Source organism: Protomyctophum parallelum (genome assembly GCF_964188405.1).
Source record: "Protomyctophum parallelum genome assembly, chromosome: 4".
Taxonomy (NCBI): domain Eukaryota; kingdom Metazoa; phylum Chordata; class Actinopteri; order Myctophiformes; family Myctophidae; genus Protomyctophum; species Protomyctophum parallelum.
In genome coordinates this window covers 54,459,490-54,478,988 of record NC_139700.1, presented here as the reverse complement: position 1 = coordinate 54,478,988, position 19,499 = coordinate 54,459,490, and the positions used below count along the sequence as shown (strand labels likewise).

The following is a 19,499-nucleotide window of genomic DNA, read 5'->3' as shown; positions in this document are numbered from 1 at the left end:
TGTGTGGACCATGCGGTGACATTGATCAAATCTTGATAAAAAAAACGCTTCTACTGTATTATTTAGGCCCCCACAATCTAAAGCTATGTTTCTATGTCAGTGGTTCTTCGATTAAAGAAAAATAGCAGACCTACAAGCTCGTAGCGCGCCACTCGGTGGCGCGCTATGAGCTTGTAGATCTGCTGTTTTTCAATAGCTAAAGCACCAAAATGGGTTCCCGCCCCAAAATGCGCTGCACAAGGTGCCCTTTTTTTCCACTTGAGCACCTGCCCCTCTAAATGTCTGTGCACGCCACTGATACTATACTACACTGTACACAAAGGCATCAAGGCATCTTCTGCAGGCAAAACGGCCGTATTCTTTTGTCTTAACGTCATCTCGTAATGCTCATCTCCTCAGAATTCTTCAGAGCAACCACATCAAATCCATCCCGGGCCATGCCTTCATTGGAAACCCTTCCATAGAGACCATGTAGGTTACCCATAGAATTTAATTCTTCTACGTAGTGATGCACTGAATATTCGGCCCAACAGAAAATATTCGGCAGAAAATGGCTAAAAAATGCATTTTCGGCCTATTCGGCTTCGGCTCGAATAGGCAGAAAATATATCACCGAATAGTGTGTGCAATAATTAATGCATTAAAAAGAGCTGAATAAATGTTTTATGGACCCATAATAGTGATTATTATTTAAGTTAAGTTTAGCCATGACCATTTATTTTGCCATAAATCAGGTAGCTTTAAGGTAAGGTGACAGCAATGGTAGGAAAAAAGATATATAATATTAATCTAATATTAAGACTGACCGGACTGTTTATAAATGTAAAGAGTCAAGACATGTAATAAATAAATAACTTGTTTACTGGTACGTTTGCAATTCTCCTTCATACGTGATCATTTATTTTCTTTGTCTGTTCTCCATTACATCTCATTATTACTAAATGTGACCAGACCAGATTTGACTGAGAGACTGCCATCGCGCAAATTCCAGCTTTTCACCAGCTTTATTTTTTATTTTTTATTAGTTAATTGCACAGGCAGACTCTTCACATACTAGAGCATGTCTGAAATAAGTGTCAGAGTTGAAATCGACATGTAAATATGAAATAAATGCTTAAACATGTAGCTAGGTGTAATGTTAGAGACACACAGAAGTGAAACTTTCAAGCCTGTTTTCTCAACTCGCTGTTTTCTGCAAGACATTACTCTATAAGCCATATCTCCAAAACTGGGTCAAACTGAACAACCAATATGTCAATTTGAAGCTATGATTCCCTGCTTTCATATGACGTGAAAAAAACGAAAATTCTAAGAAATCCAATGGCAGTCCCTCAGTCAGATTTTGTCACAAATGGTTCATTGCAAATAAAAAGCATTTGTTTCACCATCAACTGCATTAACAGTGGTGCTAATTAAGCCGTGTTTATTCTCCCCCCAAAAGAAACCTCCAGAACAATCCTGTCCAGGTTCTAGGCCCGTCAGCCTTCCAGCGCCTCCCGGAGCTCAGAACCCTGTAAGTCACCACCAGTCCCACACCAGAACCCTGTAAGTCACCGTCAGTCCCACACCAGAACCCTGTAAGTCACCGTCACTACCACACCAGAACCCTGTAAGTCACCGTCACTACCACACCAGAACCCTGTAAGTCACCGTCAGTCCCACACCAGAACCCTGTAAGTCACCGTCACTACCACACCATGCTTACTGAGTGAGAGAAAACTTAGCTCTGGTCCGTAGATCTAATGCTCTGGTCCGTAGCTCTAATGCTCTGGTCCATAGCTCTAATGCGTTGCATTTAGAGCTATGGTTACTCTCAACTTCCACCGCTCGCATGAATGCAGACCAGCCTCTCGTCTTTAGCGTAAATAAAAAGAACGTTTTTGCTACTCACCAAAACAAAGGCGGGTTGTGTCATTAGAAAGCCTACTTTCCTTAGTGGAAACACTCTGAGCCCCCCCTCTCCCCCACCACACGTATACATATTCTCTATGAGGCAATTCTCTGGGCAATATCAGTAGAGGAGGCCCAAAAAAAAAAAAAGAAAAAAAAAGAGGCCCAAAAAAATGGCAACTACAAAATACGGGGAAGCAGCTTTTTGCTTCTACGGGCCGTCGGCATGGAACAAGCTCCCACTGTACCTTCGTCAGGCAGCCTCTGTAGACATTTTTAAAGCTCAGCTCAAGACCCACTTCTACAACATTGCTTTTAATTGATCTTGTATTTTTTATTTTTCATGTCCTCACTGTACTTGCATTACTGCTTGTTTTTTAATGTCGTTGCCTTGCTTTTCTTTTATTCTCCATTGTTCTGTAAAGCACTTTGAGCTGCATTTCATGTCATGAAAGGTGCTATACAAATAAAGTTTTATTATTATTATTATTATTAAATGCAACACATTAGAGCTATGGACCAGAGCTAGAGAAACCTGTAACGCCAGGGCTCCACTGGGCGCGTCTGCGGCGCGTCTGCGTCGCGTCTCCGTCAGTGTCGGGAATGTGCCCTTTTAATCAATGGAGGGTGGCTCCACTGCCCGCGTTGCGTCGCGTCTCCGTCACCATAAAATTGAACCGGTTCGTTTTTTGACGAACGCACGCGTGACGCACGCGTGACGCAACGCGCCCAGTGGAGCCCTGGCGTAAGTCACCATCAGTCCCACAGCACACTCACTGAGTGTGTAGTTGCGAACGCAGTGAGCCACTTACTATGACAGCAGGGGCTGAGTGTCTGTGTGTGTGTGTGTCACGCTGTTACTGTCACGCTGTTACACCACCGGCCCGCCACCAGAGGGCGCAGCTGTGGCACGCACGCACGCACGCACACACACACACACACACACACACACACAGGGCGCAGCTGTAGCACACACACACACAACCACACACACACGAGCTGCGTTCGCTTCACGCGTTTGCGCGTCTTACTTGTATCTTACTATCTTCACATGCCGTATGGATTGTTGTTGTTGTGTGTCACATCTTACAGACCATTTGTTTGTCGGTTGGGATCGTAACGTCCTTGCTACGAGGCGTACAGTATTAGCAGTGGCGTGCACAGACATTTAGAGGGGCAGGTGCTCAAATGAAAAAAAGGGCACCTTGTGCAGCACATTTTGGTGCTTTAAGCTATTGAAAAATAGCAGATCTACAAGCTCATAGCGCGCCACCGAGTGGCGCGCTACGAGCCTGTAGGTCTGCTATTTATTTATTTTTATCGTATAGAACCACTGACATATAGAAACATAGCTTTAGATCGTGGGGGGCCTAAATAATATAGTAGAAGCGTTTTTTATCAAGATTTGATCAATGTCACCGCATGGTCCACACACTACAAATTAAGAAAAGAAATTTTAACTTTTTTAAAAAATTTTAAAGAGCACATTGCCAAAAAGGGCAGGGGGTGCTCTAGCACCCCCTAGTGTCTATCTGTGCACGCCACTGAGTATTAGTCTAGTGAGCCCTATGGGTTTGTTTGTCTGGAAAACATGTCGTGCTACCATTGGTATTTTTCATGTGCTAGTAAACAACAGCAAACCAAACACATGCTCTAAAAGCCCTCGGTGGACATGTGTCTGTTCTTTCCTCCCTCCTGCGTGTTTAGATCCCTCAGTGGAGCCAAAGACATCACAGGCCTCCCAGACCTCAGTGGAGCGGACAGACTGGAGACCCTGTAAGTCCCTATACAACAAGACACCCCCAGGATCCCTTACTATTATGGTGTCCCTCTGATTCTTTTGCCAACAGTTATGTGTTGTTGACGTGTTGTAGAAAGCCCTGATCCAATGTTTCCCCATCCTGCTGCTCTGCAGAGCGCTGCCTGTTTCTATTGCATTTCACTGGAGGGTGTCTCTGTGGTGTTTTGGTGGGGAGAGGCAGAGAGGGTGGTCGGGTCATTTGAAAGATCATCGTGTGATTATTTAAAACCCATTTTGGGGGTGTTGCGGGAATCCCTTTTGGTGTTTTAAGGATTATGATATACTTTAGCTATTGAAAAATAGCAGATCTACAAGCTATATATATATATATCTTTACATTTTATTTTGTATTATTTCTATTTCTCCTAAGCAAGCAAGCTATATTTTCTTCCATGATTTTAGATTTATTAGGATACATTAATTGTGCGACCTTAAAGACAAAACGGTAGTGGCGAGGAGGCTTCACTTTTATATTTCACTCATGATCAGAGCTTCCGTTTACCCCAGACTGCATCATGATCAGAGCTTCTGTTAACCCCAGACTGCATCATGATCAGAGCTTCTGTTAACCCCAGACTGCATCATGATCAGAGCTTCTGTTAACCCCAGACTGCATCATGATCAGAGCTTCTGTTAACCCCAGACTGCATCATGATCAGAGCTTCTGTTAACCCCAGACTGCATCATGATCAGAGCTTCCGTTAACCCCAGACTGCACCATTATCAGAGCTTCCGTTAACCCCAGACTGCATCATGATCAGAGCTTCCGTTAACCCCAGACTGCATCATGATCAGAGCTTCTGTTAACCCCAGACTGCATCATGATCAGAGCTTCCGTTAACCCCAGACTGCATCATGATCAGAGCTTCTGTTAACCCCAGACTGCATCATGATCAGAGCTTCCGTTAACCCCAGACTGCATCATGATCAGAGCTTCCATTAACCCCAGACTGCATCATGATCAGAGCTTCCGTTAACCCCAGACTGCATCATGATCAGAGCTTCCGTTAACCCCAGACTGCATCATGATCAGAGCTTCCGTTAACCCCAGACTGCATCATGATCAGAGCTTCCGTTAACCCCAGACTGCATCATGATCAGAGCTTCCGTTAACCCCAGACTGCATCATGATCAGAGCTTCCGTTAACCCCAGACTGCATCATGATCAGAGCTTCCGTTAACCCCAGACTGCATCATGATCAGAGCTTCCGTTAACCCCAGACTGCATCATGATCAGAGCTTCCGTTAACCCCAGACTGCATCATGATCAGAGCTTCTGTTAACCCCAGACTGCATCATGATCAGAGCTTCCGTTAACCCCAGACTGCATCATGATCAGAGCTTCTGTTAACCCCAGACTGCATCATGATCAGAGCTTCCGTTAACCCCAGACTGCATCATGATCAGAGCTTCTGTTAACCCCAGACTGCATCATGATCAGAGCTTCTGTTAACCCCAGACTGCATCATGATCAGAGCTTCTGTTAACCCCAGACTGCATCATGATCAGAGCTTCCGTTAACCCCAGACTGCATCATGATCAGAGCTTCTGTTAACCCCAGACTGCATCATGATCAGAGCTTCTGTTAACCCCAGACTGCATCATGATCAGAGCTTCTGTTAACCCCAGACTGCATCATGATCAGAGCTTCCGTTAACACCAGACTGCATCATGATCAGAGCTTCTGTTAACCCCAGACTGCATCATGATCAGAGCTTCCGTTAACACCAGACTGCATGACGGAATCATTTGGAAAAAAAAGGTCTGGCAACGAGAGGCTATTTCCTGGTGAACTATAGCTTTGGGCCTATAACCTCTGCCTGCTCTATGTGGGGGCCGTACTGTACAACACAGCCCCAACACAGCTCAGATGTATTATCCCTGTAGTTTAATGCACATACTGTACAGTAAGCATATTATGCATCTCTGACACGTGCAAAAGGAAACAAATTCCTAATGATTATACAGCATCTGAGAAAAACAAGGCCAAATTGATGAACCCATTCTGACCTGAGATCAGATTCATACGAGGTTTCCCACTGGACACACACTGGTCTGATGAACCCATTCTGACCTGAGATCAGATTCTAAAAAAATGTCAGTCGTTCTTCGATTTTTCAAAAATAGCAGACCTACAAGCTCGTAGCGTGCCACTCGGTGGCGCGCTATGAGCTTGTAGATCTGCTATTTTTCAATAGCTAAAGCATAACATGATGCTAACACCAAAATGGGTTCCCGTTCAGAATGGGTTAAATCAATGAATTACCTGCTCTCACTTGTCGACCTCTGAACTGATGCAATATTCCAACCTCATGGTTCAGAAGCGTCACGGGCACCCACATCTCCTCCGTGCCAGGCTCCATCTGTCACCTCCTGCCCAGCCTACAGCAGCTGTGAGTGTTCCTCCTTATATGCCATACACCTTCAGAGCATACTGTACACATTGATGCATTATTAGGATACGACGAGCAACTTCATTTTCTATTTTTCCCTTCTTTCATCATACAATATACTTCCGTATTTCATCATTAAAGGTATATTCAGTGATTTCACTCAAAAAACCGTAGGTTTCGTTTTTGGCTGTGGGACCCAGCCTTTCGTCCAATCAGGATAGAGAGTCAAAAACAAAACCTAAGGTTTTTTGACCCCCAGGGGTTAACTGGGGACAGGGAGGAACTCCTTATATGGCCAGCACACTCTATAGTAGGGAGGATTATCACAACAAAACAAAAGAATAAGTGATATTTGCTTCGGCCTGGTGGAGACAAACATTCTCTCTCCCCATGCCTTTGGCCTGGTGGAGACAAACATTCTCTCTCCCCATGCCTTCGGCCTGGTGGAGACAAACATTCTCTCTCCCCATGCCTTTGGCCTGGTGGAGACAAACATACTCTCTCCCCATGCCTTCGGCCTGGTGGAGACAAACATACTCTCTCCCCATGCCTTCGGCCTGGTGGAGACAAACATTCTCTCTCCCCATGCCTTTGGCCTGGTGGAGACAAACATTCTCTCTCCCCATGCCTTTGGCCTGGTGGAGACAAACATTCTCTCTCCCCATGCCTTCAGCCTGGTGGAGACAAACATTCTCTCTCCCCATGCCTTCGGCCTGGTGGAGACAAACATACTCTCTCCCCATGCCTTTGGCCTGGTGGAGACAAACATTCTCTCTCCCCATGCCTTCAGCCTGGTGGAGACAAACATTCTCTCTCCCCATGCCTTTGGCCTGGTGGAGACAAACATTCTCTCTCCCCATGCCTTCGGCCTGGTGGAGACAATAATACATACTCTCTCCCCATGCCTTCGGCCTGGTGGAGACAAACATTCTCTCTCCCCATGCCTTCGGCCTGGTGGAGACAATAATACATACTCTCTCCCCATGCCTTCGGCCTGGTGGAGACAAACATTCTCTCTCCCCATGCCTTCGGCCTGGTGGAGACAAACATACTCTCTCCCCATGCCTTCGGCCTGGTGGAGACAAACATACTCTCTCCCCATGCCTTCGGCCTGGTGGAGACAAACATACTCTCTCCCCATGCCTTCAGCCTGGTGGAGACAATAATACATACTCTCTCCCCATGCCTTCGGCCTGGTGGAGACAAACATACTCTCTCCCCATGCCTTCGGCCTGGTGGAGACAAACATACTCTCTCCCCATGCCTTCGGCCTGGTGGAGACAATAATACATACTCTCTCCCCATGCCTTCGGCCTGGTGGAGACAAACATTCTCTCTCCCCATGCCTTTGGCCTGGTGGAGACAAACATTCTCTCTCCCCATGCCTTTGGCCTGGTGGAGACAAACATTCTCTCTCCCCATGCCTTTGGCCTGGTGGAGACAAACATTCTCTCTCCCCATGCCTTCGGCCTGGTGGAGACAAACATTCTCTCTCCCCATGCCTTCGGCCTGGTGGAGACACAAATAAACCCCCCCCCCACCAGCCTCAGAAGATCAGAAGACAAAAAGTATCTAAACAAAGCATCGGAGGCATTAGTCATGCATTTCATATTTTGTCTCCGTTTGTGGGTTTTTTTCATATGATTTTTATCCCACGATATTTTTTTCACCCAGTGTCAATTATCTAATGTAATCCTGGGCGCTACACTCCCTCTGCCAACCTGGGGGGGGGGGGGGGGGGGGGGGGGGGGGGTCATGCTTCCTTCTATGCATGAGGAGTCCAAGCTGTTTCTTTTCACCTGACAGGGGGGAGTTTCCCCGGCTGGACGTAGTGTGGGGAAGGAACACCTTATTCCGACCAGTTCCTTTCCCCTCCATCAGGCGTCCCGGCTGGGCAGGGGGAGGTAGTTTAGAGACCAGGATTACTGCATGTTTTTGTGAGGGTACCTACCCTATAGGGGACACGGGGAGAACATGTGAGGGTACCTACCCTAGGGGACACGGGGAGAACATGGGAGGGGACCTACCCTAGGGGACACGGGGAGAACATGGGAGGGGACCTACCCTAGGGGACACGGGGAGAACATGTGAGGGTACCTACCCTAGGGGACACGGGGAGAACATGGAAGGGGACCTACCCTAGGGGACACGGGGAGAACATGGGAGGGGACCTACCCTAGGGGACACGGGGAGAACATGGGAGGGGACCTACCCTAGGGGACACGGGGAGAACATGGGAGGGTATCTACCCTAGGGGACACGGGGAGAACATGCAAACTGCACACAGAAAGGCCCTTTCGCCAACCCCGCCGTGGGTATGACGTGGAGGAGGAAACACGCCCCCAGCGCCCACAGCGCCCCCAGCGGGAATCGAACCCAGGACCTTCTAGCTGTGAGGCGACAACACTATCGACTGTGGCACCGTGCCCCATATTCTGTCTCAGTTGATAGGCCTGTCTCTACACTCTCTTATCTAACTTCAGCAACTTAATTTTCAATGATGCAAACATCAAATCCCATCAATAACCAAAGACACAATAGTGCATAGCAGTGGCCGTGGTTTTCTGGTTCCACTGAAAAATCGGCCATTCATTCTTTTCCCCATAGAGATTTACTAACATATTTACTGGTAATCAAGCCTTCCAGGATCCTGGTGAATCAGGACCATAAAACCTTTGATCTGTGGAAAAATTAAAACCTCTAAACAAAGATTATCACCAGGATAATAACAGACACAAACATGTTTTTGTACTAAAATCTCTATGGGGAAAACCACACCCACTGCCATGCCCTATAACACAATACAATAACACAACCCTTATGTCCAGATTATTCCATTCTTTGGGAAGCCATGTTTAGATGTTGAATTGGACATTAATTTCCTTTGTGTAACCTGTGTGTGTGTGTGTCTCATCTAAAGGGACCTGTCTAACAACTGGATACGGTGTCTACCCAACTTCACTGGATGTGGAAAGATCCATAGACTGTGAGTAATCTGTTTTAGTATTGTAAAATAGTCACAGTCCATAGACTGTGAGTCATCTGTTTTAGTATTGTAAAATAGTCACAGTCCATAGACTGTGAGTCATCTGTTTTAGTATTGTAAAATAGTCACAGTCCATAGACTGTGAGTCATCTGTTTTAGTATTGTAAAATAGTCACTTTAGTCGCCCAGATGAAACCTCCGAGGAGACTTTGCTTTAATTGTGTTTTCCCAGTAATGTCATTAAGGTGAGATCCATGTGCAGACCTACTGTTACTGTAGCCTCCTGGAGACGAAGGCTCTCAGGTCACTGTGAGTGACTGAGGGCCTCAGGTCACTGTGAGTGACTGAGGGCCTCAGATGCTCTCAGGTCACTGTGAGTGACTGAGGGCCTCAGATGCACTCAGGTCACTGTGAGTGACTGAGGGCCTCAGATGCACTCAGGTCACTGTGAGTGACTGAGGGCCTCAGATGCACTCAGGTCACTGTGAGTGACTGAGGGCCTCAGATCCACTCAGGTCACTGTGAGTGACTGAGGGCCTCAGATGCACTCAGGTCACTGTGAGTGACTGAGGGCCTCAGATCCACTCAGGTCACTGTGAGTGACTGAGGGCCTCAGATCCACTCAGGTCACTGTGAGTGACTGAGGGCCTCAGATGCACTCAGGTCACTGTGAGTGACTGAGGGCCTCAGGTCACTGTGAGTGACTGAGGGCCTCAGATGCTCTCAGGTCACTGTGAGTGACTGAGGGCCTCAGATGCACTCAGGTCACTGTGAGTGACTGAGGGCCTCAGATGCACTCAGGTCACTGTGAGTGACTGAGGGCCTCAGATCCACTCAGGTCACTGTGAGTGACTGAGGGCCTCAGATCCACTCAGGTCACTGTGAGTGACTGAGGGCCTCAGATGCACTCAGGTCACTGTGAGTGACTGAGGGCCTCAGATGCACTCAGGTCACTGTGAGTGACTGAGGGCCTCAGATGCACTCAGGTCACTGTGAGTGACTGAGGGCCTCAGATGCACTCAGGTCACTGTGAGTGACTGAGGGCCTCAGATCCACTCAGGTCACTGTGAGTGACTGAGGGCCTCAGATGCACTCAGGTCACTGTGAGTGACTGAGGGCCTCAGATCCACTCAGGTCACTGTGAGTGACCGAGTGCCTCAGATGCACTCAGGTCACTGTGAGTGACTGAGGGCCTCAGATGCACTCGTAAATATAGAAAATACGTTTTGGAAGAGATTGTTTGGGGAATACATTGTTTTATATGCTAGAAATGCACACTAGAAGTGTGCTTACTGTATGCGTACAGTAGGGGCAGTGTAAGTGCATTGAGTAGCAGAGATAATCTAATGCTCATGGAATATACTTTGAAAGCCGTGTATAACGTAGTAATTAGTTAGTATAAGAACTTTGCCTAATGGATAGGATTCGGAAAACTTTTAGAGTTTTTTATTTTACATTACACAATAACAGTAATAATTGTATTGCTAAATATGAAAAGTGAAATATGCAAACTATTGTTATTAGACTGTTAGTTAAGCTGTGCGATGTTGTGTGTGTGTGTGTGTGTGTGTGTGCTCGAGTGTGTGTGCGCGTGCGTGTGAGAAAGTATTGCAATGACCAATGAGTCTCAAATGAGTGTAGAGGGCGCTGAAGGAACTATAGTCTTGTTTATGTATGGAATGATTTGGATGATTCATGTAAAAACTAAAAAGTTAACAATTTGGTAAGACAATGCATTTGACAATCCCCCCCTCCCCCGCCCACCCACACACACACACACACACACACACACACACACACACACACACACACACACACACACACACACACACACACACACACACACACACACACACACACACACACACACACACACACACACACACACACACACACACACACACACACACACCAACCTCACTTCTCTCACCTTCAGTGACCTCACCTCCAACCGGCTGTCTTCCTTCTCCTTGGAGGGTCTTCATGGACTCACCCACCTGAAGCTGTCTGGGAACCTCCAGCTCAGAGACCCTCTCCCCCTGAACCTCCTGCCCAGGCTCAGGTACTGTAGGAACCTCCAGCTCAGAGACCCTCTCCCCCTGAACCTCCTGCCCAGGCTCAGGTACTGTAGGAACCTCCAGCTCAGAGACCCTCTCCCCCTGAACCTCCTGCCCAGGCTCAGGTACTGTAGGCCTGGGAACCTCCAGCTCAGAGACCCTCTCCCCCTGAACCTCCTGCCCAGGCTCAGGTACTGTAGGGCAGGTGTTGCCGAAACGTTTCAGCCCGTGAGCCAAAACAGACATGACCAAACTAGTGAAAATAGAGGGTATGCGTATGCGCATCATGCGCATGCATAAAGTGAATGGCAAAGTGAGTGACAAAAAGTGAGTTTAATGCAATCAAATACAACTTTTGTTTGGATGTATTATATGGGCTGTCAAGGCCAGAAAGTAGTTTTTTGTCACTCAGTAGGCGTTCGCGCATAACTTCCGGATTTGATGATGTCACACGCATACCCTCTCTATAGCATATCTGCGAGCTCACGAAGCTTCGCACGGCATTGTGAGGTTGTAGCTCGGCTACTTAAAAAATGTTTTCTAGTGACCAGCTCTGTTCCCTCCCCAGCTCCAAAGAAACACAGATCCTTAGGCTATAAGACCAGCTCTGTTCCCTCCCCAGCTCCAAAGAAACACAGATCCTTAGGCTATAAGGCCTCCCTGAATAGACTCCGACGGTTCCCTACAAATATAGGAGATCTCAGTTACACACCGTTTTAAACGATCTACTCTGATGTTAATACTTTACTGTGTAGCAGAGACTGTCTGTGGAGTGATTAATAGCCTCGGAAACCCAGACGTTTTTATTTCCAGGGAGAAAAGAAAAAGTCTGGGTCCGAGTCCACTTCAATTTGGCATAGAGTAGCGCAAACGTCGATCACTCTGCTGATTTCTGATCGTCTGCACCTTAAATTGACGCACGCACACACGTACACACACACACACACTTCTCTCTCTCTCTCTCTCTCTCTGTCGCTCTAATTAATTAGTCTCATGTCTCCCGGTGATCCGCCGGGAGCTGCCTATGCCATAGAAAGCATAGGTGAGTTCCAGGCTGTGATTATGATTAATGACTCATTTGGTGTACCATATGCAGGGTAGCGGAGCTGCCGTTTGCATCCCAGTGCTGTGTGTTTGCACCCTGCTGGGCCAAGTCAAGGAGCCCCTCCTTCTCCCCCTGGAACCTTGGAAGTGTTGACAACAACCGCCTGAACCAACAAGAGAGTTCTGACGACGCAGCCTTCCAGGGTGAGTCAGAACCTTTTGGAGTGAAAAGCCCCTCCTATATCCCATTCTGACGTGAGATCAGATTCATACGAGGTTTCCACTGGACACACGCTGGTCTGACGAACCCATTCTGACCTGAGATCAGATTCTAAAAATGTCAGTTGTTCTTCGATTTTTTTCAAAAATAGCAGACCTACAAGCTCATATCGCGCCACTCGGTGGCGCGATATGAGCTTGTAGATCTGCTATTTTTAAATAGCTAAAGCATAACATGATGCCAACACCAAAATGGGTGCCCGGTCAGAATGGGATATACAGCTTTTCGTCCCATCACGTTTGCCAATGTTTGCCTTTATACACAAACCTGGAAACACGGCCATAAAAATGAATCTATATTGTGATATCTTCTCATAGAATATAGCAGTCCAGACGACTTGGCAATGGAACCAAGTGTAGATGCTACAAGACAAGCTGCTGTCCGCTGTTCTCCTGTCCCTGGTGAGTAAGGTTTTCCCACCTCCACTATTTAAATAAGCAACTAAATAAATCTCGTCACATTTTGTCTCCATCTCTAGGTCCATTCCATCCGTGCCAGAGCTCGCTTGCCACCTACTGGTACCAGTTTGTCATCTGGGTCATCATCGTCCTCTCCGTCACTTTCAATTCCCTGGTGCTGTTCTCAATCTTCTGCTCTGCATCGAGACCCTCCCCCGTCCAGCATCTCCTGGGAGTCCTACACTGGGTCCACTTCATCACGGGTCTCTCCAGTGGCACTCTGGCTGTGGTAGACGTTCTGACCGTAGTGGACCGTGGCGGTGGTTGTCCGTGGTGGGAGGTGGTGGAAGCGCGTCCCTGGACCACGAGCGTCCTCTCCTCTGAAGCCGCGGTCCTCCTCATGACGGCCGTCGTCTTCGAGCAGATGCGACGCAGCGATCAGCCCAAGGCGGCGCCCGGCAGGAATAATCTACCGCTGGGGCAAAGAAGGGGCGTTCAGGTTGTAGCGGCGGTCTGTTGCACCCTGGCGCTGTGCGCTGCCGCTAGTCCCTTCCTGTTCAGAGCCCATGAACACAGTCTCACTTCCATCTGCATGTCCGTCTCTCATAACCGCTCCATCTGCTGGGGTTACAACTCAACGCTGATATCACTCAACTTCCTCTGTTACCTGTTAATGACGCTCACGCACTGCTGTGTGAAGCAGCAGCAGCAGCCCGGGGGTGAAAAGATGACGTTAAAGCCGAATAGGGTCCACCAGGATCGTGCCGGCATCACCAAAACGGTGACCGCCGTCCTCCTTTCCAATTCCCTGCTTTGCTTCTCTGCGACTCTCCTGGCCTTCATGCTTCATCACCAGCAGCATCCTCTCCTAGTGTCCAGCCCAGAGTTTGTCAGGTTCACGGCGTTGCTGAGCGTGTCCCTGCCCGCCTGTCTGGACCCTCTGCTCTACATGTTCCTCAGTCTGCGCTTCGGAGAGGACCTCGGCGGCGTTCTCCCGTGGACTTCACACAGAACGCACAGATCCCGCCACGGCGGCAGCCTCGGCGACGTCACGTCCGTCGACTCGGAGGATCCAGAGACGCGGTCGTGTACGACGTCGACGCAGGACCTCGTAGTCCCCGTTTGACGGTGGAAGAAGTCGACTCTCTCGTTCTGGCTGAATTTGAGTTTCAATGAATCAAACATGTTCTCACTTAAATAGAGGGTATGCTTGCCCTAAAGTGAATTATGGCACATCGAGTGGCAAAGCAACATGCAAAGTGAGTTTAACATTGTTTAACGTTGTTTAATGCAATCAGAAAGGACTTTTCTGTGTGGATGTCTGGGCTGTCGAGGCCAGAAGGTAGTTTTTTGCCACTCAGTAGGCGTTCCTGCGTAGTTTCCGGGTTTGCTGATGTCACGCGCATACCCTCTATTGCTTTAGATACACACCAATGACTCTACAACAAGTTAGCAGTACCTTGTGATGTTTTTTCCCCATTTTTACCATTCAGTATTTATGCTCACTTTTAATAATACATCATTTTCATAAATCTCCACATTTTATATGCACTGTTCCAATTTTTCTTTCATGCCTTCTTTTACTAGTTCTTACTAACCCTTTTTATTTACACCTTACGGCAACTGGCGGCCCGAGGGTTAATGACACATTATTACAATTCAATTACTTCAGTCTATGTAGCTTTAATGACTAGTATTAAAATGTTAGTCTTTTTATATATCCAATATATTTGTATTTAGTTCATAACGTTAACATAACTATAACTGAATGCATTTGAAATTATATAAAATGGTTACTTTTCAGGATTCCAATTCAAAAATAGCAAAAGATTATTCAGTATTTCAATTACAATATAGCAAAAGTATTTGTTTCCTATGACAGTGATATATGCAACGTGGCCTCTCTGGAATGAGATTGGTAATATAGTTGCCCACACCTGCCTTAGGGTAATTGAATGAGATTGGTAATATAGTGGCCCTCCCCACATTGTTTTGTGGTATACTTAAATGTGGTATAATTAAATGTATTATTACCATGTAATGAAGGCACCATGATCCGACTATCAAACAGCCATTGATTGGACACGCTAGGTCAGGTGGTCAATTTTAGGGCTAAAAAGTGACCCCTCTGTGACCACACTTTTTTATATATTCAAATTCTTATCTAAATCTCTGATTTATTTATGAAAGAGGATTGTGATTGATTTCAAATAAAATGTCTCACATTACTGCTTTTAGCTGTATTCATTCCATGATACGAAATGGATTAACTCATTAAAACCACCAAAGCATGTGTCATTTCAAAGCTATACATTTTCTTTTTTTGGCCATTTTTTCAGATGGGGGTCTGTGGTCAAATACGTAGCATTTTAGGGGTCCTTGGCACACAAGGTTTTATTGATGTATGAAGACATATCAGATGGCAACTCCATGTTTGGCCGACATCTAATGCAATTTTGTAATGACAATAAGGTTATTTTGTCCAGCAAGGTGCTGCTGCCAGTAGGCAGCTACACTTATATCAGTGAACATCCTGGCTGGATCACTGTATATCGACAGCCGACGCTCATGACAGTATAGAGAAGGTTGAGATCTTGTATGATCTGGCCACAGCAGATCACATGCCTTAATCTTAATCTTTTAATCTTAATGCATGTTAATCTTTTGCTAGAAAATACTTAGTCCAAATCTTTTGAATAACACACCATGTAGTCTTAGTCCTATTTACTTTAGTCTTCTGAAATGGTTTAGTCTTAGTCGACTACATATCACAAACCTTAGTCGATTTAGTTTTAGTTAATAAAATGAACACTGCACATTTGCCGTCGACTGACTAGAACCCCATGCACCTCAGCGCCAAACAAAGTAACTTTACAGACAATAAAAAAACCACAAAAACAGAAATCTTTTCATTAGAGCATAATTTAATATAAACATTTTTTAATACAACATACAAAATAAAAGGACTTTAAATTCTGCCTGTCCTCGTTCGTTAACTTAATTATATACTCCAAAAATAAAATAGAAAATAAAGATTGCACAGGAAAGCATGTACTGTATAAAGCTACAGGCTGCTGACTATCTTGTCCTGGTATATTATTAATAATAATAATATTAATAATGAGTTTAAAGGGCCTTCCCCGTTGCTGGGCTGAAGGATCATCACAGCGTTCAGCAGTCTCTGTGGCAGTCTCAAAAAGTATTGGCAAACAAACGGAACCAACGATCGACCGAACGAACGGGGCCAAATAGAATACTGGCAAAGCTCAGCCATGTTCCACATGGACTGTGATTTTATAACAGTTTTATTTCTTTTTTTTTGATTGTTTAAATTTCTTTTGATCACTTTTTTTTTTATAAACAAAATGAAAACAATCTCTTCCTTTTTGTGAGACAAAAAAAAAAAAAAAAAACAAGAACAAAAATAGATATTGTACAAAGTTCTTTGCAGCAGCATCACTACAGGGGAAACCGTCCTTTAAAAACACCATATGTAAACCAACACCACAGTGACACAACCATAGTCTGTCCAAATGCCAAACCCCAGGTAAACAAGGGGGGGGGGGGGGATATCAAAAATAAAAAGGTGACGGTACAAACAATAAGAGGGGGAACATGTAAATTAAAACAGAGGGGGGGGGGGGGAGGGGGGATAAAAAGGTAAGACTTTGTCACTGAGCAGGATTCTATACTTACGTACACCACGATGTTAAGGATGATATAAGCGGGGCACCCCCAACACATTTTGTGGTCATTTGAGGGAGAGGTGGCCATTGGCTTCCGGTTGACGACTGTTCCTTGATTCCTGGCGCCGCCTGGTGGCGCTACAGGGAGGTGCAGGAGTAGTAGTGCAGGGCAACCAACCCCCAGCCTTTCACAGAGTTTCCCTGGCTTACCTAGGCAGTGGCGGCAGTTTGATTTCGTCTGGTCTGATTGGATAAATCTAGTTCCAAACTAGCGCTTCTTTTACTTCTCGTTGGAGAAATGGGGCACGCACGTGAGGGTTGTTGTTGTGTGTGTGTGTGTGTGTGTGTGTGTGTGTGTGTGTGTGTCAGGAATCCTCGCCCTGAACTCTGCCGGGGCCTAAATTTAGGGTCTCACTTAGACTCACTCCCACCTCTCGGGCCTTGCCAACAAGCTTCCTCAGTCTATCGGTTTTACCTCCCTCCGCAGCTTCAAACAGCAGGCACTGGAAGGAGGGAAGAGAGACAGGGGAGGGGGGGGGGGGGGGTGTCAGAGGAGGCGGGGGAAGGAGGGAGGAGACAGGGAGCGAGGGGAGAGGGTCAGAGGAGGAAGGGAAGGAGGGAGGAGACAGGGAGCGAGGGGAGAGGGTCAGAGGAGGAAGGAAAGGAGGGAGGAGAGGGAGTGAGGGGAGAGGGTGTCAGAGGAGGAAGAGAGGGAGCGAGGGGAAGGAAGGAGGGGGGGGGGGGAAGGAAGGGTAGCAGGTGAACATAGGTGTAATACCGCTCAGGTGCAACAAATTGTGTTGTGTTTGAGTATGTGATGTTTTGTGTGTGGGAAATTACATCTTTCCATATGGTGGCACACAGTGGAAGACTTTGGAGAGCTTGCCGATACAGATTTCGGACCTACAAGAAAATAACAAAAAAAGGCGGGGGAGGGGGGGGGGGGGAGAAAAAGAAAAAAAAAGAGCACCAAACGCAGGGAGGTGGTGTCAGTTAAAAGGACGAGGACACACAAGAACAAAAAGGGATCAAGTCAGAGATTGCTTTTAGCTTCCTAGAGAAAAAGCGACCTGAGCCAAACGTCACCAATCACAAGAAAAGCAACAAATGTTTCAAACTGTGACACTCTAAAAGAACAACAGCATACATTACAACCCCTTTGTTTTGTGTGACAAATAAGCCTGCAGGGGAAGAAATGAGATTCAACAACATCAACATGTCCCAGAACAGTTAGAGTTACAGTAACAGTTACAGTAAGTCAGACAAGGGAAAACTTACTGACTGACTGGAAGAAAAGGCAAGCACAAGGTTAGGATGTCAATTCATTATTTTTGTGTCATTATTTGATTCTCAGTGATTCTTAATACCCTGACCCCCCCTCCCCCCTCCATCACTAACTCACCTCTGATGGCTCCTTTAGCTCCCTCTCCACAGCTATTGCTCTGCCGAGAAATGCAGCAGAAAGGCCTGTGAGATTCACGGCAGGACAACTCCCTAAACTCTCTTAAAAGACAGTAATGGCTAGCAAGCAAGGAGAGGAAACAAATTTTTTCGCTTTGCTTGTCACCAGGTTTGCTGTTTTTTCTTTTTTTTTATTATCACTGAATGGTGATTCGCTTATTTCCATCGAAATAAGTAGTAAAGTGTGCCGCTTGGGATATTATTTACATTATGAAGAGAGGCTATATACAATTATTTTTTAATTTTGAGCGATGGAAATAAGCGAATTAGCACAACACCCCATAGCCCCATTCAATTCAATGCAATTAATTGAGGGCTTATGGTAGGGGAAATAGCCAATAAGGAGCTTTTGCACAAAATAACACCTGGACCTCTTTGGTGGGGACGTAACAACTACAAAGCAAAGTAAGAAAGCCTTTTAGTATGGAATTCTCCTTTAATCTGCCCAAAGAGGCTTATATTGAAGACAAACGTTTATCAGCGTATGTATGCCTTGTGGCTGGTGTTAGTTTCCCATCCTGGCTAGAGCTAACAAACTGATCAGCAGCAATTTATGAACCCTCAATGTGAGATTATTAGTATTATTTATATTTTTTTACAAAGACATTATTTCAGGTCCGATACGTTTCTCTCTGAATCAAGCATCATTTCCTCATGCTTTTTTCTTTTCTTTCTACATTTCTGAGCAGCGAGGAGAGATCTTGGGACTTACATTTTCCAGGAAGCCAGACATTTTGGAATACTACTGCTCAACATTCTGGCCTGGAATTTCAGGTGTTCAATGTTGCCATCCTGCCATTCATGGTGCAGCAACCTGTACAGTAACAAAGCAACACTAACCGTCTGTCAACAGCATGGATCTAGAAACCCCACAAACTGTCCTCAGATCAGTGCGCGACAGACTTATCCTCGACACACAGACACAGAAGCCTCAAACATAACCGCTACATCCAACAGCCTTTAACTTAGTGATACATTTAAGTGGGGTGCATACTTAGTTTAGACTAGTCATTGGTTAGACATAAGGTTGGTGAGGGGTGCGTTAAGACGACCGGATTAAGGTTGCTAAGGTTGGTGAGGGGTGCGTTAAAACGACCGGATTAAGGTTGGTGAGGGGTGCGTTAAGGGTTGGGAGAGGGTTAAGGTTAGGTGTGCTGCCCCGTGGGAGGTTAGGTTTAGGGTGAGGGTTTGAGATAGGTTGTAGGACTAATGACTGGTCTAACCAATGACTAGTCTAAACTAAGTACTCTAATCTAAATATGGCAATATGACCTCGTGCACACGTTCATTCCAGAGGCAAAATGCGCTAAAATCTAGATATCACGCACTGGGGTGCATACTTAGTTTAGACTAGTCATTGGTTAGACATGGGTTAAGGTTATGTTTAGGTGTGCTGCCCCGTGGGAGGTTAGGTTTTGGGTGAGGGTTTGAGATAGGTTGTAGTTGTAGGACTAATGACTGGTCTAACCAACGACTAGTCTAAACCAAAACCTGTCTAAACTA

At 46.2% G+C, this 19,499-nt stretch overlaps 1 protein-coding gene across 3 annotated transcripts in view; it reads right to left on the bottom strand.

Annotated features, from left to right (window-relative positions):
• Positions 1-15,753: 15,753 nt before the first annotated feature.
• The window catches only part of zfc3h1 (zinc finger C3H1-type containing), a 68,971-nt gene continuing 65,225 nt past the window's right edge, over positions 15,754-19,499 (bottom strand). For all 3 annotated transcript variants that reach the window (XM_083762945.1, XM_083762944.1, XM_083762946.1), the window contains 4 exons: positions 18,709-18,810; positions 17,938-17,977; positions 17,376-17,438; positions 15,754-17,038 (listed from right to left, as the gene is read on the bottom strand). In XM_083762945.1, the coding sequence (XP_083619071.1) occupies positions 16,901-17,038; positions 17,376-17,438; positions 17,938-17,977; positions 18,709-18,810 (343 nt within the window). In that variant the 3' untranslated portion in view covers positions 15,754-16,900. The remainder of the gene's footprint in view (positions 17,039-17,375; positions 17,439-17,937; positions 17,978-18,708; positions 18,811-19,499) is intronic.